The sequence below is a fragment of the Phyllobates terribilis genome, unplaced genomic scaffold (genome assembly GCF_046119375.1).
Source record: "Phyllobates terribilis strain yellow unplaced genomic scaffold, ASM4611937v1 Scaffold_11__3_contigs__length_659146591, whole genome shotgun sequence".
Classification (NCBI taxonomy): Eukaryota; Metazoa; Chordata; class Amphibia; order Anura; family Dendrobatidae; genus Phyllobates; species Phyllobates terribilis.
Genome location: NW_027362771.1, coordinates 110,692,309 through 110,719,305, shown reverse-complemented (window position 1 = coordinate 110,719,305; position 26,997 = coordinate 110,692,309). Strand labels below are relative to the sequence as shown.

At 41.5% G+C, this 26,997-nt stretch overlaps 1 protein-coding gene across 1 annotated transcript in view; it reads right to left on the bottom strand.

Moving 5' to 3' along the window:
* UTP20 (UTP20 small subunit processome component) overlaps nucleotides 1-26,997 on the bottom strand; it is a 114,254-nt gene that overhangs the window by 44,574 nt on the left and 42,683 nt on the right. The window contains exons 23-36 of the mRNA XM_073651470.1: nucleotides 22,654-22,744; nucleotides 21,529-21,614; nucleotides 20,051-20,176; nucleotides 17,362-17,528; nucleotides 16,608-16,816; nucleotides 11,092-11,235; nucleotides 10,912-10,991; nucleotides 8,479-8,705; nucleotides 8,241-8,385; nucleotides 4,416-4,503; nucleotides 3,317-3,460; nucleotides 2,545-2,598; nucleotides 2,308-2,460; nucleotides 1,056-1,211 (exon numbers count right to left, since the gene is read on the bottom strand). Coding sequence (XP_073507571.1) covers nucleotides 1,056-1,211; nucleotides 2,308-2,460; nucleotides 2,545-2,598; nucleotides 3,317-3,460; nucleotides 4,416-4,503; nucleotides 8,241-8,385; nucleotides 8,479-8,705; nucleotides 10,912-10,991; nucleotides 11,092-11,235; nucleotides 16,608-16,816; nucleotides 17,362-17,528; nucleotides 20,051-20,176; nucleotides 21,529-21,614; nucleotides 22,654-22,744 — 1,870 coding nt within the window. The remainder of the gene's footprint in view (nucleotides 1-1,055; nucleotides 1,212-2,307; nucleotides 2,461-2,544; nucleotides 2,599-3,316; nucleotides 3,461-4,415; nucleotides 4,504-8,240; nucleotides 8,386-8,478; nucleotides 8,706-10,911; nucleotides 10,992-11,091; nucleotides 11,236-16,607; nucleotides 16,817-17,361; nucleotides 17,529-20,050; nucleotides 20,177-21,528; nucleotides 21,615-22,653; nucleotides 22,745-26,997) is intronic.

Genomic DNA, 26,997 nt, shown 5'->3' with positions numbered 1-26,997 from the left:
ATTGTAGGCAACCACTGGCCACCAATGACATGTATTTAAAATTTATTGGGGACACAGTAGGGCAATTTAAATAGCAGGATCAGGCTGATGGGAACTACTGCTCCCATCGAGCTGATCCTGCTGGCACGAGTGGACGGGGGACAGACATAGGCCGATGGGAGTAGTAGTGTCACATCGGCCTATGTCTGCCTGCACGCACACACCCGCACACATCACACAGACACCGTGCACATCGCACAGACACCGCACACACCCGCACACATCGCACACACCCGCAGACATCGCACAGACACCCACACACACCAATCATGACGGGTCTGGGAGGTGAGGCTGACCTGTGCGACCGTGGGAAAGTTCATGTGAGTTCATGCAATGCAGTCAAGCATGAACTCACATGAACCCTCTGAGGGCACCGCGGCGACTTCAAATGAACAGCTGATCAGCATCACCTGATACCGCAGCTGTTCATTTGAAATAACCGGCGGGAAAGCGCAGCACAGAACGGGAAAGCCGGCGGTGAAGTCTTTTCACTGCCGGCTTCCCCGCCCGGGTCCTTCGCTCCCCGCTCCTTGGTGCTGCGCTCCCCGCCCGGTCCTAACTTACGATCGGGATGTGAGGTGGCGAGGGGAGCGGAGGATCGGGGTGGGAGGCTGCGGGGAAGCAGTATGGGGTTGTGTGATTGTTTAAAAGCCGGCGGCTTTTTACCGCGCGCCGGCTTTTAAACAATCAGGAGAATTCTCCCACGCTGGGATGGCATTCTGATGACAGGCTGGATCGCAGCTGAGCGCTGCCATCCAGCTTGTCATCCTTCAGAGAAACGGCAGAGCGCAGGCATTATGGGAACTTCCGATTCCGGTATTCGATATTGTAAAAGTATACCCGATATTTCAGTATCGGAATGCTCAACACTATTTATGACATATTATGTGGACACTCATTAAATTTAAGAGAAGGGAATAACCCTTTAACAACTGGCTATGTCAAGTGATAAATATATATTTATTACAGATAAACACTTTTTTACCACTGTAAAGATTATTCTTGCAACCATGTACCTCAACTTTACTTTTGAGGCCGCTCCTCAAGCTCTCAAGTACAGTGCGGTGAATGATCTCCTGGTACTCGTCCTCAGTATGCTTTACTGCAGCCAGCTGCTTCATAACACTGATAAGGAGAAGTCCTGCATTGTCACTTAAAGACATGTCGCCAAGCTAAAACACAAAACATTTTGCAGCATTATTGTGATTGGGAAGTCAATAAGAAAACAAAGTACACACAAGGTTATGCTGAAATGTAATACTAATATGCTAGAAGCCTAACAAAAACCCAAGAACTGTTTTACACTACACTTAATGAGGTTGTCAGATAGTAAAACCCTCTCTCAAACATCCCTACAAAACAAATAAGTATTTTTATTATTACAGTTACTAAAAAATGACTATTGTTGCAGAGATATCCCCATTTTTTTTTTCCTCCACACTTTTGATGACGCTCTGTTTGAATGTCACAACATTCAGAACATAATTTCAAATGCAATGTCATCACCAGTGTCAGAGCCGAGGGCTGGTCCTATTTCTTCTGCCAGAGAGCAATGCACTAGTTGGCAATTTAGATGCATGCTCATTTCTGCTGTTCCTGTCACTCCTCTCTCCCTTTCAGGTCCCCTCCACTTTCCTAGCTTGCAATGCCTTGTGTCAATCGCTGTCGCCGGCGCAGCGTGTGGTATCATTACGGAGCATTCAGAGGTGATATTCACACCTGCATGCTCAGTAAAGTGTAGAAGGCTGGCTGACTACCAGCTACCTAAGACACCTATGGTGCAGCGGGAAAGGAGGGGCTATGTGTAAGCTCAGAAAACAGCATTACACCTATACAGATGAGGCGGGTATGCTGCTGGGAGAGTGGACTTTAACAGGCATACCTAGCACAGGCTGAGAAAACAGCGCTTTGCTGTATGGGAAATGTAGTTCACTATACTGTAAGAGATGCATGTAAACAAATGGGCCTGTCCCCACTGTCCTCAGCAAGAGGGATAAGCAGCCAAAATAAACAGTTTGGGGGGAGGGACATATAATTCTAGTAGTAATAGTAGAGATGAGAGAATAAGTTGGCAGGACCCTAGTCCAGCGGCCACTTGAGTATTCCCTGGCCGCTAGACCAGGGTGCGGTGAAACGATTTGCTTATCTCTAAATAATATCACTTTCTTGAAAAAAAAAAAAAAAAAAGTAAAGGTAAACGGAGGCATACAATTATTATGGACATGTTTAGTTCATTTTATGAACTATAACCTAAAAATGAAGATTTACCTGTATTGTGTAAAAGCAGTTATGCATCAGTGGAAGAATATAGTTCACATCTATAGATTTCATCTCTTTGATGAAGGCAGTTGCTTGTTGGAAGGCTGTTAGTCTGACATCAAAGTGTATATCATCCAAATGTTTCTGATCAAAGGCATTTAACTGTATAAAAGAAAAAATTAGGAGTTTAATTCAAGCCTGACCATGAAATGAAAAGTGACATTCAAAAAACAAATGGCTACAAACCTTGACAGCAACATCAGTGACACGCTCCAATTTAGGATCAAGTTCAGAGAGGACCTGAAAAAAAGAACAAAAAAAAAACATTAGCTACTAAAGGATCTCTTATTTTTCAGGCTGTAGGATGCAACCCGGGTTTAGGCATCTGAAAATAAGAAAAACATATTTCATACTAATTACAACTACCAAAGAGGTGTAAAGAAGTAGAAGGTTCATCTTTCGTAATCATAACACAGTAAGGTAGATTAGGGAGGTAATAGATCTATTGTTAGTATTTTTCTGCAGAAAGTGTATTCTATACATATAGCTTTATAGCACACATAGCATACACACGCTCTGCAGCACAGGAATATGCACATCACTGCTGCATGCACAGTACATGCACTCTCAGCTTTGGTGTATGTATACACACACAGCTCGGCTACATCCACACACCTTGCATACATTACCATAGTTTAAACTTTTCCCCAGGCATGTCAAGTCAGCTAGTCAAGTAAAAGGTCCTTCAGCTACTAAGGATGTGCAGAATCTGCAGGTCTTGGCAGCTCTCTCTACTACCTTGCACCAATCAGATAGATCAGTGTCGGCAGGAAGAGAGACAGCAGTACTTTCAGTGATCGGGAAGACCGCTGTATCAGCATTCTTCTCAATTATATGAAGCAACCTTCGGACTGTAAGATACAAACTTTTTAGCAACATTTTTTATTGCTGAAAAGTGTCTTATAGTCCAAAAATATGGCAAGTATAATTTTTTATAAAGACCTAATGCATACATTACCTGAAATGTAGTACAAAGCGTCTGCCGGGATAATTTATTCTGAACTATAGCAAATAGTTTGCTTAGCGGCTTTAAGAAACTTGAAGGATTTATACAATGTCTTAACAAGTTCTGCACAGTTTCCAGGATGTCCACTTCAGTGTCCTAATAGGAAAAAAAACAGATTTGTTATGCATTTCATTTGATCGCTTTTTATATTGCATTTTTTGGTGGAGGTGTGGTGACTGAAAAATGACAATTCTCGAGTTTTACATTTTTTTGCTTTATGGCATTTTACCATACTTTTGCAGTCTTGATGTTTCCAAATAGGTCTACTTTTTAATATCTTTAAATTTAAAAGGGAGAAAGCTAGGGTGATTCAAATTGTTATGTTTTATGTAAGGGATTTTAACTGACAGTTTAAGGCTGTGTACCCACGATCCGGAGTTGCTGCGGGTTTGACGCTTTGGACTTATGCAGCATGAAACCCGCAGCCGCCAGATGTTACAGCATAGTGGATGGGATTTGTAGAAATCCCATGTCCACTATGCGTCTCCGTGCACCTGCGGATCACCCGCGGAAACTGACATGCGGCGCGTCTTTCCTGCATGTCAATTTCTCCGGGGGGTCCGCATGCAGGCTTTCCCCATAGACCTAACCTCTATGAGGAAAGTCCGCAGGTGAAAAAAGAAAAGGCGCTGCTCATTTGTATAAAATGAGTGGAAGCCGCCGGCGGCTTTCCCGCAGCTTCTGGGCCACAGGCTTGGACGCATCGTGGGCACATACCCTAAGGGATATAACATTCTATGTCAGGTGTGAGGCTGAACCTGCCCCACACAGTGGGTGACAGCTGTGTTTTACAGATGGCATCTGCTGTTAATAGCAATGATCAAACCTTGCTCGGATTGCTGCTGTTTAACCAAAATAAATGTGGTGTGGTGTGTGTGTAAAATAAGAGTGACCCAAAAGGAAAAAGTTAAATCATAATATAATTGGATAGTTGCAAGGTTCAGAGCAATGCCGCAAAAGGTGAAACCCCACCAGAGAAAACTAACAAGAGGAAAGAGTGGCTATGGAAACTTACCTATCTAGAACAACACTGTATAACTTAATCACTCACCTGCGACAAGTTACTTTTATGCAAGTAAGATATAAGGAGTCCTATGAGTAGATTACTTTGTTCTTTGTCTTGAATAAATTTGCTAATCCTATAGTTAAAATACAAGAAAAAAAAGAAAAAAAAATAGATTCCAATAATATTTTAACATCTATGCCTTGGTGCACATTACTCAAAAGAGACTATACAATATAGGAGAGGCACTGCAAAGGGTGGGCACTGCTTTACAGGTCATGTATTCATACGACTATTTCTCTTGCAAAAGAGCGTTCATCACTAATAAGATAAGTTAAGAAAAAGAGGTTATAACTTCTGGCAGACTGATTTCTCTGCCAGGCAACAGATGAATAAAGGCTTCCGACATCATTTACCAACACATGCCAACTCACTCCATTCCACAGTGCTGGGGGTCGATAAGGCTGGGTCAATTTTTTTTCTGGCTTGGCAAGCTTCAAAATCATTCCATAAAAACCATTAGGGAGTAGATCCACAGATGAAGCTAGATGCGAAACGCTCATCAGGTGCTTTTGTCTAGGTGAGCCATTATCAATACCACTGGGTATGTACTGTATTTCAATATGTAGGGCACTTTGTTTCTCTGTGCTTTCTTCTATGTATTGATTTGGAGATTTCTGTTTTTTACCTCTCGCACCAGTCTTCAGTGCTGTGATAGCAATTGATTATTTAATATCTTGTATATCAATATTTAGTCTTTTTTTCTCACCCATTTACTGTAATAAGCTTGTGTGTCTGACCTTGTATGGTTACCAATTGATTTTAATTTTAAATGAATAAAAATATATTTTTATCTATCTCCTGCGTTTTGCACAATTCTTGCATTTTTTTTTCATTTATGCACCAGTAAACTGCAATAAAGAATAGAAACTGCTACAGAGATTTATGAAGTCCTAGAACACAGCAGGGATGGATGACAGCATGCTGCAGTCTGTATGCAGACACTAGAGGGAGACAGGGAGGCAGTCCTTAAAATTAATAACCATTTTCATTTTCTATGGAAAGTTAGTTTTTTTTGTTTTAACTGTACAATTCTTACATCTGACATGAGAATTCAATATTTCTGACATTAAAGGGAATGTCCCATTTTATCGAGAATTCTGCACAGTCATATTGTTTAAATTAGGTTTTTGTGTTAAAACTTAATTTTTAACAAAAGTTGCCAATAATTTTTTTTTTTTTTTACATATGACCATCTCTATTAATAATGAGAAAATAGAAATTTTTACAATTTTTACACTGGCAACTGGGGCTTTTTTAGATTTTAACTTCCTGTTTCAGGAAATAAGACATGAACATATCCTCACCCTACCTTTTGTATTATGTGTGTCTAATGAGCATGTGCAAAAATAATTGAGAAGGGTCTGGGGTGAAAACCTATTGTGAATGGTGGATCCTGATTTACTAGCTCTGCATAGAGGTGTGTTACCGGTCACTATAATCCTGTCTCTGAAGAAAGGACAGGAATTACAAGTCTGAAAAAGCCCCAGTAGCCAGTGTGAAAACTAGAAGATTTTTATTTATTTTTAAATAAGGATTGTACTAGGAAACTAAAAAACACCCCCCCCACCAAGAATACATCCAACACAAAAATCTGATTTGAACAATAGGTAATTTTCTTATGATAGAGTCCCTTTAAGTAAAATGCTGCCCAAGACCGCCGAACAGCTAAAAAAGGCAATATCTCCTCACCCACTGTTCTAATACTGCATCCCAGATGGCATACCGTCTACCCCTGGCTACAGACATTACAGCCCTTATACCACATGTGATGTCTGCAGCCAATCAAAGGCCTCAGCGGTCTTGGGCCATATATAAACGAGGCCAGTAAATGACTGCAATAACCATGTAGCATATAAGGGCTGTGGCATCTGCAGCCAATATGAACTGTATGCAAGATGGGAGCATCGGTGGTGACCCAGTACTGGACCAGAGGGTATGCATATATTGCTTCATTATTTTAGCAGCATTTCTCCCAGTGGGCAAACTAATTTAACTTGGCATCGCCAACCATCTGAAAGGAACCGTGACCTGCAAAAAGCAACCCATCCTACAGCCCACATGGCAATTACCTCATGGTAGCCTTTATGGCCAGCAATCGTGATCAATAATCCTTTTTTTGTCCTAAATAACCCCTTGTTAGGCACCAGTCTTAAAGCACCATCAGTGTTTTTCTTTTTCCTTCAGCACTGAAGTGACGCGCCACTGCAGTGTTTTTGGTTTTTCTTCAGCACTGGAATGGCGCGCCACTGCAGTGTTTTTGGTTTTTCTTCAGCACTGGAATGGCGCGCCACTGCAGTGTTTTTGGTTTTTCTTCAGCACTGGAATGGCGCGCCACTGCAGTGTTTTTGGTTTTTCTTCAGCACTGGAATGGCGCACCACTGCAGTGTTTTTGGTTTTTCTTCAGCACTGGAATGGCGCGCCACTGCAGTGTTTTTGGTTTTTCTTCAGCACTGGAATGGCGCGCCACTGCAGTGTTTTTGGTTTTTCTTCAGCACTGGAATGGCGCACCACTGCAGTGTTTTTGGGTTTTCTTCAGCACTGGAATGGCGCACCACTGAAGTGTTTTTGGTTTTTCTTCAGTCCTGGAATGGCGCGCCACTGCAGTGTTTTTGGTTTTTCTTCAGCACTGGAATGGCGCGCCACTGCAGTGTTTTTGGTTTTTCTTCAGTCCTGGAATGGCGCGCCACTGCAGTGTTTTTGGTTTTTCTTCAGCACTGGAATGGCGCGCCACTGCAGTGTTTTTGGTTTTTCTTCAGCACTGGAATCGCGCGCCACTGCAGTGTTTTTGGTTTTTCTTCAGCACTGGAATGGCGCACCACTGCAGTGTTTTTTGGTTTTTCTTCAGCACTGGAATGGCGCACCACTGCAGTGTTTTTTGGTTTTTCTTCAGCACTGGAATGGCGCACCACTGCAGTGTTTTTGGTTTTTCTTCAGCACTGGAATGGCGCACCACTGCAGTGTTTTTGGTTTTTCTTCACCACTGGAATGGCGCGCCACTGCAGTGTTTTTGGTTTTTCTTCAGCACTGGAATGGCGCGTCACTGCAGCGTTTTTGGCTTTTCTTCAGCACTGGAATGGCGCCACTGCAGCATTTTTGGTTTTTCTTCAGCACAGGAGTGGCGCACCACTGCAACGTTTGTTTTTTCTTCAGCACTGGAGTGGCGCACCACTGCAGTGTTTTTGGTTTTTCTTCAGTCCTGGAATGGCGCAACACTGCAGTGTTGTTTTTTCTTCAGCACTGGAGTGGTGCTTTAACTGTAAGCCCGCTGACCCCGTTCTTATACTCACCTTACGGAGGCTTCACCTTTTACAGACACCGCTCCGGTCCCGCGGTGCCATCTTGACCCCGTAACTTCTAACTTGCTGGAAGTGAGAAGTTAAGTCACAAAAGCTCAATGCAAGTCTAGGAGAGCCAGAACGAGACTCTCATAGACTTGTATTGTAAAGTGACCTCTACGCTGCTCCATGAAACACTGGAGACACCGACAGGTCACTTTTCACCAGAGACAGACAGGAGCGACGCTGGAAAAGGATGAAAGCAAGTGAGTATGAGACAGGGAGCAGAGGACTTACATTTAAAGCACTACTCCAGCGGTGCATTAAAAAAACACTGGAGTGGTGCTTAAATAAATATCGGGGTAAGTAAATTAATTATTCAATAAGAATTCTCTAATAGGTAATTACAGGTTTTCCAGGATGCATTAAAGCAATTATGCCAGAACCATTTTATTGCAAGGTATATTAAAAAAATGTTACTTGCCCACATAAAATATGGTGAATATCTTTTTTCATTGTCTGAAAATGTACTTACTTGGAAAGTATGCTGAGCTCCTTGCTGACTTGTTTACCAAATTTCCTCTTTTTCATTTTTTCCGCATTCAGCATGCTTTTATTGAGATACTGGAGGAGCACAGGCACGTGGGGTAGAACAAGCTTCACGCCAAAAGTTGGGCACTCTTAGATCAACAAAGGAGGAGCACATTATTATGATGGAGGCTACCGCAGGGTGTGCAGGGCCAATGAGAGAGCTACATGAAGCACTGGCTTACCATCACCAATGAAGGCAGCATCATGAACAACGCAGTCATTGACCACCAGAGAAGACAGGCTTTCCGATTCTTCAAAGTCTGGGCAGTTCAGCAGATTACTGGTTATATCAATGACTACACCTGCTGTTGTGTCTGATAAATTCTTTGTAGATAGCAGAGCAAATGCATTCAGTAGTACATCGAACTCGGGCTGTCCAGGCTTTTGTTTAGCAAGACAAGGAAAATACCTGTCACAAAAGATACACAACCACATTATCAATACAAATAAAGACACATCTCGTGGGTCAATGAGCATTTCAGTTTCTCTTGTCTGTACGGCTACAAATTTGTTTTACTTGAAGTCTTTATTAAAAAACAAATTATTGTGTAATAAAAGTGGTGACAAAGCAAAGAATGCAATATTAAAAAACAATAATTACTCCTCACCGGCTAAATCCTCCGCTATTCCAGTGCTGCCACCCTGGTGATCCTACCAGTAGAGATGGTGTGAATTGATACACAGGACCTGGTCCAGTGGCCATGTCAATCTGTGGCAGCAGGGATGGGAGCCCTTATGTAACATTTCCAGCATTTCTTTTGATTAGCCGGCCTGGTGCCTGATGACACACATGTGACTTTCTGCCAAGTGGGCTAAATTAAAAAAAAGAAAAAAAAAAACCTAACTGCGGTTGCCAGCAGGTAAGCAGAGCATCTGTCCGACAGTCACAGGTTACTGACATGGCCGCTGGACCAGGTCCTGAGAATCGATTCACACCCACTCTACTCACCAGTCTTTATTATATGTCTTGCTGTAATGGCTGGCATAGCATGACGGCAGGACAGTTAAAGGGAACCTGACGTATCCCTAAACACTACTAATGTGCAGATATAAAGTTAATCTGCAGATTAATAGCATTCCAATGCTGTCTGACCACCTTATGGAAAGTGTGCTTAATGGGAAAAAAGTGAACTTTATGACTCTCGTGAGCCACTTGCTTTCAGTCATAGATGCGTGTGTGTAATGGCTACAGTCACCACTTATAACATTGTGAGCAGAGGCTGTCAGTACACCCAAGTACTTTGATTGACAGCTCACTTTGAACAGATGTGCTGCAGTGCCAGTTGTCAAAGTGCCGGGGACATGCCTACAGCCACCTCTCACTATGAACTGAGTGAAGACCGTAGCCACTACACACACGCATCTATGACTGAAAGCGAGTGGCACCCAGGTAAAATAAAGTTATTGTCTTCCGATAGCCGTACATTCAGTAATGTGGCTGGACAGCATGGGGACGCTATTAGCCTTCAGATTAACCCTATATCTGCAGGTTAGTAGAGTTTGGGGACATAACAGATTCTCTTTAACAAAATGACTATGTGTGCCAAGGAAGAGATTACTTGGCAAACAATAGATGTTATTTTATTGCTTTGTGGACATTTAAAAAAAAACAAACATGGTCCTGAATTACGAGCCTAACGGGAATCTGTCAGCAGGATTTCAACTGAAAAACTATTTATATCTTCATGTAGCTTTTTCAAAGACAGGTCCAGCCATATTGTTACATGGCCAGTCCGTTCCACCATAACTGAGAAATCAGTGCTTGAATAAATGAGTCTACAGAACTGAAATCTTGGTCACTCCAGCTCTATTCCCCATGCAGTGCCGCCTCCTCCTGCTTAACTGATGGCTCCTTTACCTGAAGTCACACAACAGAGACCATCAGTCAAGCAGGGGGGGGCCCTGGGCAGGAAAAAAAACTGGAGTCACAGATCTACAACCTCATTTGCATAACAATTCAAACACAGATTTCTTAGTAACAGAGGAATGGACTGGCCATGGAAGGGCGCTGGACTTGTCTTGGAAAAAGCTACATGAAATGGTTTAAACTGTGAAATCCTGCTGACAGATTCGATATAAAGTGCCAGAACAATGGAAGTATTACTTTAGTGAAACAATAATAAGAACTTCCATTGACATGAAAAGACGACAAGGTAATTTTGAGGCATGCAGGACTCTGAACTCTTGAGATTGGTCTAGCCTTGACTTAGGTAATTACCAAGACTTAGCCTATTGTTTTGAATAGGAGCTAAGCTGCACTACCTGGGAAAGTATAGTCATATATACAAGCCTTCAAAATGGTTGTTCACTACTTTTATACTTCTGACTTCTCCTTTAGATCAGGGTACTGTAGATCAGCGCTGACTAAACAGAGTAGGAGCTGATCTGCAGTACCTGGCAGCAGCCACTAAACAGTAAACAGATTGTGCATTTCTGCACTGTACATTGTTACATTCCGTGGCCACCGCTGGAGATGAAAACAGTTGATCAATGGGGAATCCAGGGGTTGGCCCCAACCAATCTGATATTGATAACCTATGCAACGGAGAGATCAACAATATCAACATAGAAAAGAACCTATTTAATACTATAACTACTTGGCACAACTGTATTACCTGGAATACTGACTCCAAACATGAATCAGCTTCAGAACAAAGGAAGGGGAATGCTGACTTTCCAACGCCAGCCTGCAAATCTGTAACAGAAAATAACAGGAATCATAAGAAGATCTATGCAGGTGATGCCTAAAATATGTAAATCCATTCTCAATTATAGAATATTAAAACTATATTTACCTGTGGCCAAACCACGGCACAAAATACAGCGTCAATCTCTTCAGCAGTGTAGGGGTAGGTTTCAAAATCAGTAAAAAATTCAACTATGCGTTTCATTCCAAGGCGCCTCAAATTTTTTAGTGGATTAATAAGTTTCAGTTGTATCTATGAAAAAAAAATATTCAAATTAAAAATGACTTATTTTACTATTTTTCCTACATATCTTTACCCCAAGAAATGCCAAACGTGTTAGGGTTTTTTTCACAAAAGTGCTATACGTTGAGAGGATATCCTGGTGCATAATGCTGAATGCTGAAAATATAACAGTAGTATCCGTCACACACTCACAATACAATTGCATACTTTGCCTCTGTATTCAATAGCACAGAATGCTGAACTATTCTGTAAAGCAAAATCATGTACACCCAAGCATGTATTAAGAGACTGACGGCCAAAAGGACACCATTTTGACATCCACCAGGTAAATGGGGGCCTATGAGAATTGCCTATAAAGTAGACGGTCTGCAATTACATGGAGAAAGAAGGATTTCAGAACGCTTACATCCTCAGAAGATCTGTGGTCAGTACTCCAAGATGTTTGGAACAACCTCCCTGCTGAGTTCCTTCAAACACTAGGTGCAAGTGTAAGCAGAAAAAAACGGTCAAGGACCTTCCGCTGTTCCTGGATGATCTTCTGGTGTTTTTGAACTATGTAGGTTTCTACATGTAACCAAATTTATCCAGGCCCGAGAAATCGATGATTTAGGTGAGCAAAAAGATTTGCAGGACGTTAGTCCACCAGACATGTTAGTATTCCATGGCCACCCGACCAGAGTCCTACAAACTTCCTTCTACTTGCCGGCCATCCTCAGAACCGCTTCTGATTAGTAGGCTAGTGACACGAGCATGAATTTCTGCCAGGCCTGCTAATCATAAGTGGCGCTGCGGATGTTGGCAAAGTACTAGATTCACATGGGTCTGGTCTGCTGGAACAGTGTTCTGCAAATCATTTTTGCTCAACTCTAATCCTTGGGATGCTGTACGACCATGATAGTTCAACTCATCTTTCAAGTGACTAATTCAACTCGGAGGGTTATTAACTCTACAATTAGAACACATTTACTGACGGATTCTCAGCTCACTTATTCTGCAGCCAGCAATACACAATGCAACATAGAGGCTATAAAAGATAACACGTTTTTTTTTTTTTTTTTTTTTTTAATGAAGCACAATTGTAAAAATTAGGTGTATATAAAAAAACAAAACCTGAAAGGGAGCATATTTTTAACCCCTCAATGGATCACATTGTATTTTTACATTTTTCGCAGTGTTCAGTTCCGTGGAATTTGACCGATAGCATACACTAGAAGAACGGGGTGATATAACTCTTTGGAGCTTTCCATTCAGGTATGGTTTAAAGAAGACCTTTCATTAATTTTTTCATGTTGAACTGAACACACACAATGTAATGCAGAGGGAAACAAAACATTTTTTGTTGTTTTTAAATTTCACTTCTCGTTGCCGGAGATATTAGCTACCGTATATGCTCGAGTACAAGCCGAAGCACTTAATTTTACCACAAACAAACTGGGAAAACGTACTGACTAGAGTATACGCCTAGGGTGGGAACAGCAGCAGCTATTGGTAAATTTCCCCATACTGGTATGCATGGCCCCCTCTCGCGCCCAAAATCCTGGTATGCATGGCCCCCTCTCGCGCCCAAAATCCTGGTATGCATGGCCCCCTCTCGCGCCCAAAATCCTGGTATGCATGGCCCCCTCTCGCGCCCAAAATCCTGGTATGCATGGCCCCCTCTCGCGCCCAAAATCCTGGTATGCATGGCCCCCTCTCGCGCCCAAAATCCCGGTATGCATGGCCCCCTCTCGCGCCCAAATCCTGGTATGCATGGCCCCCTCTCGCGCCCAAATCCTGGTATGCATGGCCCCCCCCTCGTGCCCAAATCCTGGTATGCATGGCCCCCCCCTCGCGCCCAAATCCTGGTATGCATGGCCCCCCCCTCGCGCCCAAATCCTGGTATGCATGGCCCCCCCTCGCGCCCAAATCCTGGTATGCATGGCCCCCCCTCGCGCCCAAATCCTGGTATGCATGGCCCCCCCCTCGCGCCCAAATCCTGGTATGCATGGCCCCCCCCCTCGCGCCCAAATCCTGGTATGCATGGCCCCCCCCCTCGCGCCCAAATCCTGGTATGCATGGCCCCCTCTCGCGCCCAAATCCTGGTATGCATGGCCCCCTCTCGCGCCCAAATCCTGGTATGCATGGCCCCCTCTCGCGCCCAAATCCTGGTATGCATGGCCCCCTCGCGCCCAAATCCTGGTATGCATGGCCCCCTCGCGCCCAAATCCTGGTATGCATGGCCCCCTCGCGCCCAAATCCTGGTATGCATGGCCCCCTCATGCCCAAATCCTGGTATGCATGGCCCCTTCGCGCCCAAATCCTGGTATGCATGGCTCCCCCCATCAATGCACACATTAAAAAATAAACACTTTTACTCACCTTCCTTCCCTCTGCTCCAGCACAGAGTCCTGTTCGGCCAGCAGCTGAGCAGCGCATGGCATCACTGCCATGCGCCCTCAGATGCTGAAGTGAGCTGCGGGGATATTCAATCCTCTCCACGCTGGGACTATGGGCGTGGAGAGGAGTGAATATTCATTTTCTTTAATAGTGCACACTGTCAGTCGCAGCTGTTGCTCAGCGATCCTGTGTGCCCGCTACTAAAGAGAATGAATATTCACTCCTCTCCACGCCCTTGGAAGTGGGGAGTAGTGAATATTCATACTCTCCAATAGCGGGCACAGAGGATCGCTGAGCTGCTCCAGGAAGTCGGCGGCTGCGATTGACAGTGTGCGCTATTAAGGATAATAAACATTCACTCCTATCCACTCCTATGGGTGTGGAGAGGAGTGAATATTCATTTTTTTTAGTAGCAGGCACATGTGATCTCTGCAGCAGCCTGCTACCGCTACTACCTGTGCCCCGCTCTTCCGCCTGCTTCTGATTGGTCAGCATCATACAGTTAGACGTAGTAGATGGCTCCAGTGAAAACTATCTGATAACTTTTGGTAAGTCCATGTGGGTGTTAACTCATTGGGTGCCAAATACTTTGATTGCCAATATCTCTGCAACAATAAGGCAAAACAAAAAGTTTTATTCTCCTCTGCAGCCACTGATACATCGTTTGTACAGTTTAACATGAAAAATTTGTTGAAAGTTCCTCTAACTTGAAACAACTGCATAGAATTTTAGAATATCATATATTCCTGCATGGAGCAACCTCTTCCCTCTGCAGGTTTTGAAAATTTCCAACAAACTTTAATTATTGAAATCAGTTAAGTAGCAGTGGGTACTGTATTCAAAACTTTTACACAACTGCAAAGGGGAGTGGTGGCTCGTGTTTTTTTTCTTCTGTTGTTTTGCCATAATGTGGACATCCTATAAGAAAAAACTCAAGATTACCCAAAGATCAACTTTATAATTGATATTCTTAATGGGTTTGGTGCATTGTCTTCTATATACAGTTTATCAAATATATTGCATAGCAACTTAAGGATGCATGATAAGTTCTCACTTCGATCTTACGTTGTGGTTGACATATAAAAAATGATTTAGCAGAATGTCAGTTCACGGGTTCCTACTCACAAGTCGTAAATGCAATGACAAAGTTTAAAAACTTCCAGTATCTGGATTCTCGGGGTCAGAGACCTGCCCTAAAACAAGTGGAAATTTAACTAAATCATCTTTTTCCTGATCTGGCTTTAGAACCTTTCATAATCATTACCCAGACTGTAGCCTGTGGTATTTAACTTATTGAACTTTTAACACCTTGCTGTCTAATGAAGCGATAAATGTACTCCGCAAATGACTGCCTGGCATACGAGGCACATATCTACAAGTTACTGAATCTGAAAACCTGCTATAAAAACAAAGTTAAACAATTCTGAGTATGGACATTACATGATGATCAATGTAAGCCTGTTTATAATAATGTTTAGAAAAGTTTGGTGAACAAGTAACATCTAGTTTAAGTGAAGCGATTACTTGTGGAAAAAAAACAAAAACAAAAAAAAACAGGTCAAACTGAATTTTACAAAAAACCTTTGCCATCATTTCTAAGTAGAAGTTTTTTCCCCTTATTATGTGATGAAGGTCATTAAAGAGTCATTTTCAGAAACTTCAGAACAGAAACACTTTGCGTATAAATCTCATCTTTAAATACTGTTGACACTCCATAACCATAGCCTTTTTACCCATTTAACATTGCCAGATAGACAACCATAGGACTCACCTTATTATAACATGTAACCCAATTTTAGACACCAGTAAACAGGAAAAATACATTTCCTACTATTAAAACTCCTCTGGTGGTGTAAATTAGCATAGGGTCAATAAAATGCTCAATGGAGCTTTATAGGGAGGTTATAGACAGGTTAACAGTCAGCTCCTGTTAGGGTTTCTCTGCAACATTCACATTATGAACACAACACAGTGCTGCACATACGCACAGCAAGCACACATGCACAGCAGACAAAGATGCACCATGCGTACGCACGCAGAGCAGACAAACGTACTGTTTTTTTTTATTTCGCTTCTCCTTTGCTAACATATTGGCACCCAATAAGTTAATTTTAGTTAAGTCCAAGTGGGCATTATCTAATTTTTCACTGGGGTGGCGTGTACTTCTTCCCTCTGCATGACTCTGACCAATCAAAGAAGCAGCAACACACAGTAGAAAAAGAACACGCCCCACAAAAACTCAGACCATGTTTCTCAGAGCGTGAAATGTAATGAAAGACGTTCCTGATCTCTTGGTCAAACCTTGTGCATGATTAGAAAGTGCTGGGTGTAGAGCACAGATAACTAACACCTTCCAGATAAGGTCACAGCAGACGTTGTTGAAACGTCCTCTTTAAGCAGTTGTTACAGCACAGTCCTGAATTTGTTTTGTGCAGGTAGGCAGCAAAATAGGATTATTAACTATAACAATATTTCTGCACATAACATTCCTTGCTACATAAATACATGTGTGGTCAATACAAAGGATTGGCACATGACTTATTCTTTAAAAAACCATACTAGGGACCAGAGGGCTCTTCTTACAGGTGGAAGAAAGGCGATTCCGGCAGCTAAATATAAAAGGATTCTTTACAGTTAAAGCAGTCAGACTGTGGAATGCTCTACCACAAGAGGTAGTGATGGCAGACACTAACATCTTTTAAAAAAAAGGCTGGATGATTTCCTCAATGCACATAACATTGTGGGTTATAGTTAAATTGTTGACAAAATGTATAATTGGTGGAGGAAGGTTGAGCTTGATGGACCTAGGTCTTTTTCAACCTATGTAACTATAATGTGCACTAAAACACAGCTACAGCAGTAAGTGTGAAAGAAATAGTGGTATTAAAATAATTAGATATATAAATTATTTGGACCCTACCCAAGTTTGGTTACTTGGGTAGGGTCCAAATAATTTATACAGTAAGGATTATTAACAATGCAGAATGTTTAAGACACAAACCTACCTTTTCCTTCTGTTCTAGAATATGAGACACAGTGGCTGTCATACAAAGTAAAATCTGGAATATCTTGGGTAAGTAAGGGCTGATCAGGTGACCTAAATTTTTAAGAACAACCTCCAAACTATTGTACAAACTGTGCTGCCGCCCAAGAGGAAGAACCTTAGAGAGGTCCATCAGTTCTACTGACTGCCGTACCACAGCCAGACAGCTTCCTGCAAAGTAAAAATGAATAGGACGTCAGCAAGGACAACAGAAATAGATGAAAATGCCATTGTAGCCTGGCTTAAAGCAACTTCCACTTTAAAATTACCTGTTGTGACATTTTATAGTCCTCAAATTTAACAGATGTATATAAATGTGACAACTATTCTACAAAACAAGATCGTATCTCTGGCAGGCTGTTTGTGCAAACTTCATAGTCACTTTCTAATAATGAAATGGCATTTGAGCATTTGCTATCATTTTCCACTTCAAAACTTGTAGTATGGATAAGCTACTGAGCACAATAAAGCTCAATGCGATTTATATCCAACTCCCTTACATATAATCTACTGGGGACAGCCATTAGAAAAGGGGGCTCCCAAAACTCGGACTAAAAAGGTAGAGCTGAGAGCCGCTAAGTTCACCTGAATGGCCACAAAGTAATATTACATGGTCTATAATGCCTGGCTTCCCCTGAAAATAACAGGCAGGTGTCATCTATACAATGGGTACACGTTAACAGGTTAAGCAAAGCATGCAGTGAATAGTATCATACCATCCTTCAGATGTTTGACTGGCTCATACAGAAGATCTAGGAACATCCGGATCTCTTCAGACTGGGAACCAGCTAAGAAACGGAGAACAATTGACATTCGTGTGCTAGAAGCGGACTTGCCCTGCGTTTTCCTGCCTGTTTTGCTTCTCATGCGCCCATATAATATTCTATAAAGGGGAGAAAGATAAACATAGATCGGTAATGAGTGTACATATTACAATCTTGAGGTAAAGTGAAGACTATACTAAGGCTATATGCCCACGATGCAGAAATGCTCAGGATTTTTTCCTGAGCGTTTCTGCATCTCCCTGGCAGAAAAAAACGCATGCGGATAGTACATGCGGATTGTACATAAGTTTTTCCTGCCAGGGACATGCGGAAGTGAAGCGTTCTTCACTTGCATTTCCGCATGCGGGTTGACAAGCGCTTTCCAAGCGATTTTAGCATCACTTGGAAAGTGCTTGTCAACTTGGTCACACTATATAAATCCATGCAAACAGCATGGATTTATATAGTGTGACCCCAAAGAATGGTTAAAAATAAAAAAATAAATGTATACTTACCCTCCGATGGCCCCCGATGTCCTGCTTCACTCTGTTCTCCCTTGCCAGCAGCGGTGGATTGAAAGACCGGCCGACGTCAGCGTCGCGTGACCCGTCACATGACTCTGACATCAGCGCAGGTCCTTCATTCCATCGCAAAGTGCCGGGAAGCAAGGAGGAGCGCAGCGCGGGCCGCCGGAAGGTAAATATATATATATATATTTTTTTTTTTACAGATTTTTTAATGGTACCTGGGTGTGGAGGAGAGTCTCCTCTCCTCCACACCCGGGTACCATCCGCACATTAGAACGCACCAATTACGCACGTACAGATGCAGTCTTGCGGAAATGGCGCGTTCTAATGCAAGTCAATGGCGGCGAAAACGCAGCACTTATGCAAAATAATTGGTAGTGCTGCGTTTTTTACCACAATGATAATCTGCAGCGAAAATTTCCGCAGCATGTGCACAGCACATGCGGATTATCATTGGGGAACATGGCAGGCCTTCTACCATATGTTTTTTAAGAGTTTCTGCAGCGTTTTTGCCGTTGCGGAAACGCTTAAAAAACGCATCGTGGGCACACAGCCTAACAGTAATAAAGTGGAACAGTTGTCAAAATTAAATTTTTCCATCAATGATTTTACAAAAATGTTAAAAAAAAAAAAAAAAAAAAAGTAGTTTAAGACAAGTTTTTAAGTTAAAGGTCTCTTATTTTTTAAATTGATGCTTTAAATCTTCCATAAAACACACACACCTCTAGGGATAAGATTATGCGATATGGGTAAATGTGTTAGGCTTGCGGAGTATATATAAATATGTATACTATACGGTTCTTGCAAAATTTTATCTAAAGGTTTGTTCAGATGAATGTGTTAAAAGTCCGTAGGTCTGTATGCAAAAGCAAAACTGATAGCATATAACAGCATGCACTACTTTGATCTGTATTCTGGATCAGATTTGTCCATTATAAGCCAATGGGTACATGAAGAATGATTCACATGTTGGTTACCATCCATATGTCATGTGTTTTTCAGACACATGACAATTATAAACATAGGAAACAATTTTTTTTTTTATTATTTAGTAAACTGTAAACGTAAAAAGTGAATGGCATATGGGTGCACAAAGCAGACAAAAGGATTGCATACAAAAGTAAAAAAAAAAATAAGGTACACACGGATGGAATGCTGACGACAATACTGATGAAAATTTGTCATTTTTTTCTGGACATAAACAGGACAATTTTGCTTATGTTTGTGTGAACCTATCACTAGCAGCCACCCAGACTTAGAGGGGTTGTCCACGACTTGGACAACCCCTTCTTGATCTAAATGTTTGGCCCCTATAAAATAATAAAGGCTATACTCACCTCCCGTGCTGGTGTCGTTGCTGTGGTGTTGGCACTCGCTCTCCCCAGGGCTCCCGTGCTGTTGTTGTGACATGTGACCCCTGCGCCCAATCAGTGCTGGCGTCACTGTCTCCGCCTTCGGACAAATCGAACATGAAGAGGAAGTCTGGGCTGCGGCTGATCTCTCACTTCCTCATGTTCAATTCGACAGGGGGCGGAGAAATTGACATTAGTGCTGATTAGGCACCTGGCTCATGTGTCACAACAGCACGGGAGCCCTGGGGAGAGCGAGGACCAACACCGCTGGAACGGCGCCAGCACGGGAGGTGAGTATAAGCTTTTATATTTTATTGGGACCAAGCGTGGGGTAGGAGAAGGGGTTGTTCTAGTAGTGGACAACTTCTTTAAGATGCTATAGATTGGAGCAGGTATTTTCTAAGCATGATCTGACCTTGGCAAATGTCAATGTGAATGGAGAAAGACGATGGGAGCCATAACATTACCTACTGTAATTGGTGGATCCTGTGTTATCTACTATACATAGAGGTGTTATCAAAAGTCGTTAGAACAAAACAGGAAGCATGGGTCTAGTAGTAGGCTTTGTGGGCAGTGTGAAAAAATACAAGATTTCCAAACTTTGTGTTTAATATATTAATATGGAAAATTAAAAATCATTTTTTTAAATACATTTAACAAATACCTAAATTAAATAACAGGTAATTTTTTTTGATGACACATTGCCTTTAAAACATTTGTGTTTCTGCATGATGATATTGTCAGTCTGTACTTAGCACTTACCTCATGAGCACGGGCATTAGGTCTGCTCTATGCATAGGCTTGACTACAGAGCTTTCCTCTGAAATGCTGAAATGGACAATTTCCCCCTTAAAGTTGTTATCTTCAAGCAACCTTTGCAAGTTTTCCCTGTAATATGTAAAATTGTTAATATTTAATAATTTAATTGTTTAAAATAATATATAATCAGAATGTGACAGAACTAAACAATACAACTAAACAGTGCTCTTTTTTTAATTTTTAACTAATTTTGAAACCATGTCATAGGGTCAGGGGTGAGACGTATAGGCCAAGTATAAGAAATCTCAATGGACATGGGATTGGTTGGTTATGGATAATTATATGCTTGGGGGAGATGACATAGGACAGAAACGACAATACAACAATACAGTAAGACTATGTTCACAAGTCCAGTAGTCAATTAGAACAGTTACAGCAGCAATCAGTTAGCAAAAAAGTTTTGCAGATACATCTTTTTTGTCCAGCTAAAGAAAACTGACTTCAACTGGTTCCGTTTTTCTAACATTGAAGTCAATGGAAAACAGATCCGTTAAATAACTATTCTGGAAAAGAATAAAGTCTACGGTGTGTGGACTCCAGATGCCAAGTGATCCAACTGAAGAAGTCTTGACACGGATTAAGAGAACCTGAGTAAATTTTGCACCTTTATCAAAAAAAAACCCTAGCATCTTTCTAGCATTTATTTAAAGAGGTGTTTCCACTATTGTTACATTAATGGCCTATCCTTAGGATAGATCATCAATATCTGATTGGCTGGGGTCCAACAACCGGCAGCTCCGCTGATCAGCTGTTATCGGTGGCTGGAAGTATTTACTTGCGGAGCTTGATTAGAATAGGAGGTAGATGTGTAGTACTAAGCCTCGGCTACTACTAGAAGACTGCCAGCTCCGCAAGTACTTCCGGCCACCACCGATAACAGCTGATCGGCGGGGGAGCCAGGTGTCTGACTGGTTTCCATTACCACTAAAGAGGTGATTATTTAAGCACAGAAGACATTTCCATAGTTGCTAATGATTGAAGTGTAGGGAATACTGCACATCAAAAAAAAAAAAAGAAACTGGAACCCATCCATGTTAACAGGATGGTCTGGGACTTTTACACCAATGACGTCTTTAGGATAGATCATCAAAATCTTATCGTGGGGGTGTGACAGTTGGCACCAAGCTGATCAACTGTTCCCAGCGCTGGCATTGACCGGAAGTGCTCAGTTGTCAACTGTAAAGTGGACGTGGCAAGATATTACATATCCGCCCCCTATTTGAATAAAAAAGCATCAAAGTAAAAGTCCAGGACAACACAACTTGTACTTTGTACAAAAATGGCGTTAACAGAAAATGCACCAAAATATATATTTATTTATTTATATATCTGTAGGTGTCTAGTCCATAGTTATCTGATCCAGTTGCTACTTAAGATTTTAAGTTTCTCAAAATTGATAAAAAATGATTGACAATAGTTACTTGTAGGGTAAAATATGAGGGTGTTTGTAGCTCAGAACACATTCCAAGGCGGATTTTTGGACATTTTGATCTTGATGGCACAATAGCTGGAGAGAGAAAGTGAAAACAGTTTGTAAGTGCGTTTTATAAACTTGGAGATATTGGCTTTTTTTGTTTATTTAAATGAAAACAAGAAGTTCAGCCATATTACTTGTTACTTTTAAATTAGCATACAAATGGAGGGCAACACTTACAATAAATATGCCCTCCTATGTGTAGGAAATCTGGAAGTCAGCACCCGAAAAATCAAGCTCTGATCACTTAATGTACCACTACAGTGGGGTTTTTTTATTTCTGAATTTGTTAGCCATCAGTAAAGTATGTTCAGTATGTGAATTACAATATTTATTGGCCGCTGTCTTGTGCCATTTCCAGCGCTGCTCTGTTCCTCTGTAGGATCATGAAACAGCAGAAGAGGGAGACCAGTAACATACATTTCTGATAGCTAATGTGGAGGGGGGATAACAAAAAATAAAACAAGCTAGAAAGGGACTTTAAGAGAGAATAATACATAATACATTTTTATTATATTGTTTATTTACAGTACCTTGAAAAATAACTCATACCCCGTGAACTTTTCCACCTTACACCCACAAACTTAAATGTATTTTATTGGCATATACCAACACAAAGTAGCAAGTATTTGTGAAGTGTAAAGGAAATGATACATAGTTTTCTAATAATTTAAAGAATATAAATCTGAAAAGCTTTTAAATGTAGTTGACGAGCCCTTTAAGAGAGATTAATACATAACACAATTGTTATGTAACACTGTATGTATGGACTGAGAAGTTACTTGATGACAGAGCTGAACTTGGGATCTAAGTCGTCACAGCAGTGGATATATGATGTGTGTTACAAGGTACATGCTCTAATGTCAATAAACTAGAAAACACAAGATAGGGAAAGTGCACAGATGGCGTTAACTTTAATAGGCTGTTCTATCTTTACTGACACCAAGTAGTGCGGGCTATAAAATTATACAACTACATCAGTTATAAGAAAACATACGATGTCATAGGGATTGACAATGAAGCTAATTCAGAAGCATACATATAGATATCCCACTGTAGCCACATCGATTACCTGAGTGTAGAGCTCATATAACTTTGGTTCCAGATATAAAGCACGTGGATTTGAAAACTTGGAAAAAACTCCTAGATGAGCAATAAGTTGCCTGAAGATTAAGAAAAAGACAAAAGGCTTAATAACCATTTTCACGTTAAATTATTAGATTACCATATCTACGGACTATTAAACACACAGGGAGCACCATGTTGAACACAGAAAATAAAATATATTAGACTAATCAAAAGGATAGATGATATTATGTATGATCCCTTGGGTCAGGCTGTTGAGACCTCACATATACCAAGAAAAGGAGGCCCAAAATCCAGCGTGTGAATGGGGTTGTAGACAGCATGTGCAAAGCACACTCATATAGTAATGGTAAAATGGTCACGCTTACGACCACTTTATGACTGTCTAGAGCAAGGATGTCAAACTCAAATACACACAGGGCCAAAATTAAAAGCTTGGACAAAGTAGCAGGCCAATCTTGATATTTATTTTAAAAAAAGTGTCTACAATTGAGGAAATTTTTCGTTATCAAATACAACGATGAACTTTTTAATGTGGAAACAAACGTAAGGGGGTTGGTCCCATGAAAAAAAAAAGATACATTTTAATTAATAGATCTTAGAATAAAATATTGGAATAATATGTCATAACCGCAGTAATAAGCATATGGACCAATGGCCTAATTTAAATATGTAATACAGGATAAAAAACCTTGAATAATACAAATAATAAAGTATGATGCAAACAAAAGTACCCCCCAAACAACGTATGTTACCCCCACAGTGAATTCCTCTACAGTACCCGGCCACATGCACGGTATGATGACCCTACTGTACCCCACCTCAATCTCCCCAACAATGAATAGGATTCTCCAACTGTAATTCCCACACAGCCTCCCATACAGTATAATGGCCACAAAAAGTGCTCCATACAGTATAATGGGCACCCACATAGTCCACCATACAGTATAATGGGGCCCTGCATTGCCTTCCATACAGTATAATGGCCCCAGATAGTGCTCCATACAGTTTAATGGGCACCACACAGTCCTCCATACAGTATAATGGCCCCACATAGTGCTCCATACAGTATAATGACCCAATGTTAAAAAAAAAAATAAAGAAATACTCACCTCTGCCCATTCCCCTGCTGCTCTGGTCTCTTCATGGAGTCCACAGATCCTCTACACCGCTTGTTACAGCGGGCACATTGTAATATGTTAGACGCAGAGGGGAAATGATGGGACAGGGAGCGCCTGCTGCGCTCCCTCCTCCATAATTGCTTTCAATTATATCGGCATCAAGGATGCCGATACTAGTTGAAAGTGTGATGCCGGGCAGGGGCATGGTGTGTCAAATATACTCGCGAGACCTGCCTGGCATCGCGGGCCAAATATAGTCACCCTGTGGGCCAGAGTTTGCATATGTGGTCTAGAGTAAATATGATCAGGTCAGTTCTAGCTCCATACACTGTTTCCATTCAGTCACATTCTCATGAGTTGGAGTGCTGGGATTTGTACCCCCACCAATTTGATATTGATAACTTATTCTACGGATAGGTCATTAATATCATATCACTGGAAAAACAATTTAACTTAATGACAAATGTCATTTAAATAATAGGCTCCACTGCTTAGATCTAGGCGATCATCTAAAGGGTAAGCATGTACCGGTTTCATAAGCACTACAAGAAAGTTGATGCCATTAAGCAAAAAAAAAAAAAAAAAAAACACAGACCTAAAACTGCTCATACGGAAAATGTTAATGAGAACACTTCTTAGACTGTAACTTAATAAGATAACTAACTGAAAAATGCTGTAAGTTAACAAGGCTCTGAGATGAGGGAGAAAAGTGCGAAAACAGCCCCACAACTAAACCTCGCACCCCTTCTATTCTCCACAAACTTTTTTTTTTTTTTAATTCAAACAATAACTTCATTTAGGATGTGTAAGAGAAGAATAACTATCAATATATGTTAGTAAGAACCATGTCTATATCAAACACTGTTCGATATGGAGACGTTCCACCAATAAGAAACAATGTGTGAAGAAATCTACATGTGGAATTCAGGTTGACAAAGCCGAGGCCAAGGCAAAGATCGGCATTTATAGCCTAAAGCCCCCGTCTCACATAGCGAGATCGCTGCTGTGTCACGGTTTTGGTGACGCAACAGCGATCTCACCAGCGATGTCGCTATGTGTGACACTTTGCAGCGATCAGGCTGGTAACCATGATAAACAGCGGGTTACTACAGGCACACGCGCACTTAGTAACCCGCTGTTTATCATGGTTACCACTCTGCTACGGTGAGCGGTAACTTCCCGCTCACCGTAGCAGAGTGGTAACCATGATAAACAGCGGGTTACTAGGTGCGCGTGTGCCCCTAGTTACCCGCTGTTTATCATGGTTACCAGCCTGCTCCTGCTTCAGCAGGCTGGTAACCAGGACATCGTGGAAAGATTCTTTCCACGATGTCGCTGCTCCCCTGATTGCTGGTGAGCCTGCCTGTTTGACAGCTCACCAGCCATCACATAGTGACGCAGCAATGATCCCTGACAGGTCATATCGTTGTCGGGATCGCTGTAGCGTCGCTAAGTGTGACCGGGCCTTTACACTAAAGGATCAGATATCAGTGTGATAAACCAGACCCTGAGACTGAATGAGGAAGGCCTGGAAAAAACAAAAGCACAATATCATAGTGTTATCATAGTGATAGAAGATGTAGCAATTAGGGAATCTGCTCACGTGGCGAAGTTGTGGGACCACAACACCACAAAAGCATTTGATTACGGCTGCTGTAGACCCACAAAATAATCCAGGATGAATGAATAAAGTCTGTGGTTTGTTCTAAGGAAGAAGTTTGTTAACTTCTAAACAAGTGGACAATAAAAACCACAATTAAATTTCTCCTGGTTTCCTGGCTTCATCCACCGACTGTCTTTGGTCTCCATACCAGTATTCCCTGGCAGCGCAGAACAAATCCCATTTCTTTTTTTATTCATTCATCCTGAGTGGGAAGCAAGACTGTAGAGTCTGTGTTGGTATAAAATGGACTCAAACTCCTAAAATCTATAATAAATTGGGTACAGTAGTACAATACAGGATGTGCTGTAATTGTTTTCATAAGAATTTGGGAAAGTTATGAAATGTCCTATAAATGTCTGTTCTGTTCCTGATCTAAGGATCTCGACTTTTAGCTGAGATGAATTTGTGCTGCACTTCATGTACACGCTCAGTAGTGAAGCAGGGCTGTGGAGTCGGAGTCAAGCAAATTGAGGAGTCGGAGGTTCGGCTTAACGACTCCACAGCAAACCACCTTTGTCCCAAATTTTATAAAAAAAACTTTGTGTGATGTCAGTGACGAAAAAACATTTCTTATGAAGTAACATAGCATTAAATGGCAAGATCCATTCAAATATAGTTGGGGACTGAGCTGCCAGCCACTTCTAATCAAGACAGACAGCCTTTTTTGCATAAATCAGATTTTTTTTTTTTTCTTAACAAAGAGGTATGCATGCATCTTTACATGTTTCCAAATTGATATATAACATTTTTCTCAGGCAAAGAGGGACCAGAGATCAATTATGTAATTTAAGAATATAACCATCTGATCCCAGAACCTCAGGATCAATGGAGAACTCCAAATAAGATGAAAGAACGTGCCAGGGGCTGTGTGACATTTTGGGCTCTCATTTAGGTATTCGGGTCTAAATCTGGCTAGTCATGAAGCAGTGTAATAAGCACTGCGTGGGATATATAGTTGCACAAGTCATTCAGTGTGATTCGAAAAAACTAATTTAGGTAAAGCTAATGCCTCCTCCCACTCCTCTTCCATTAGATGTCCCATATCTGTTTCTCATTTCTCCCTTAAAAGGGAAGGGAAGATTCCCTGGGCTTGAATAAAACTTGAAAAAAAAATTGACTTGAAAAAAATGTGTATTGAATAAAAGGTAGATATCAACTGGGATATGGGAGGGATAAGCACCAGTTCTACGGTGGGAAAGATAGGCAAGCTCCACAGCCTCGCATGCAATTGTCATTGCATGTTTGAAACGCAGGTAACAGAAAATCCGGGCAGGTGGCATATAATAGCGGGTCTACAAGACGGGAAAGTCCATCACCCTCGATCGTGTACATACCTGAGATAGAAGTTACGCTAAACCCCTCGTTTCTCCAATCCTAATGCCCAGAGAGGTATAGCTCTTCTCCATAAAACGTAAACGGGTTTCCCATGAACAAAGTTAATTTTAAATCAACATTTTAATCAATAGATCTTGGAATAATAATTTCCACAATTAGATGTGTTAATAAAATGTTCCTGTGCTGAGATAATCTTATAAATGTGCCCCTG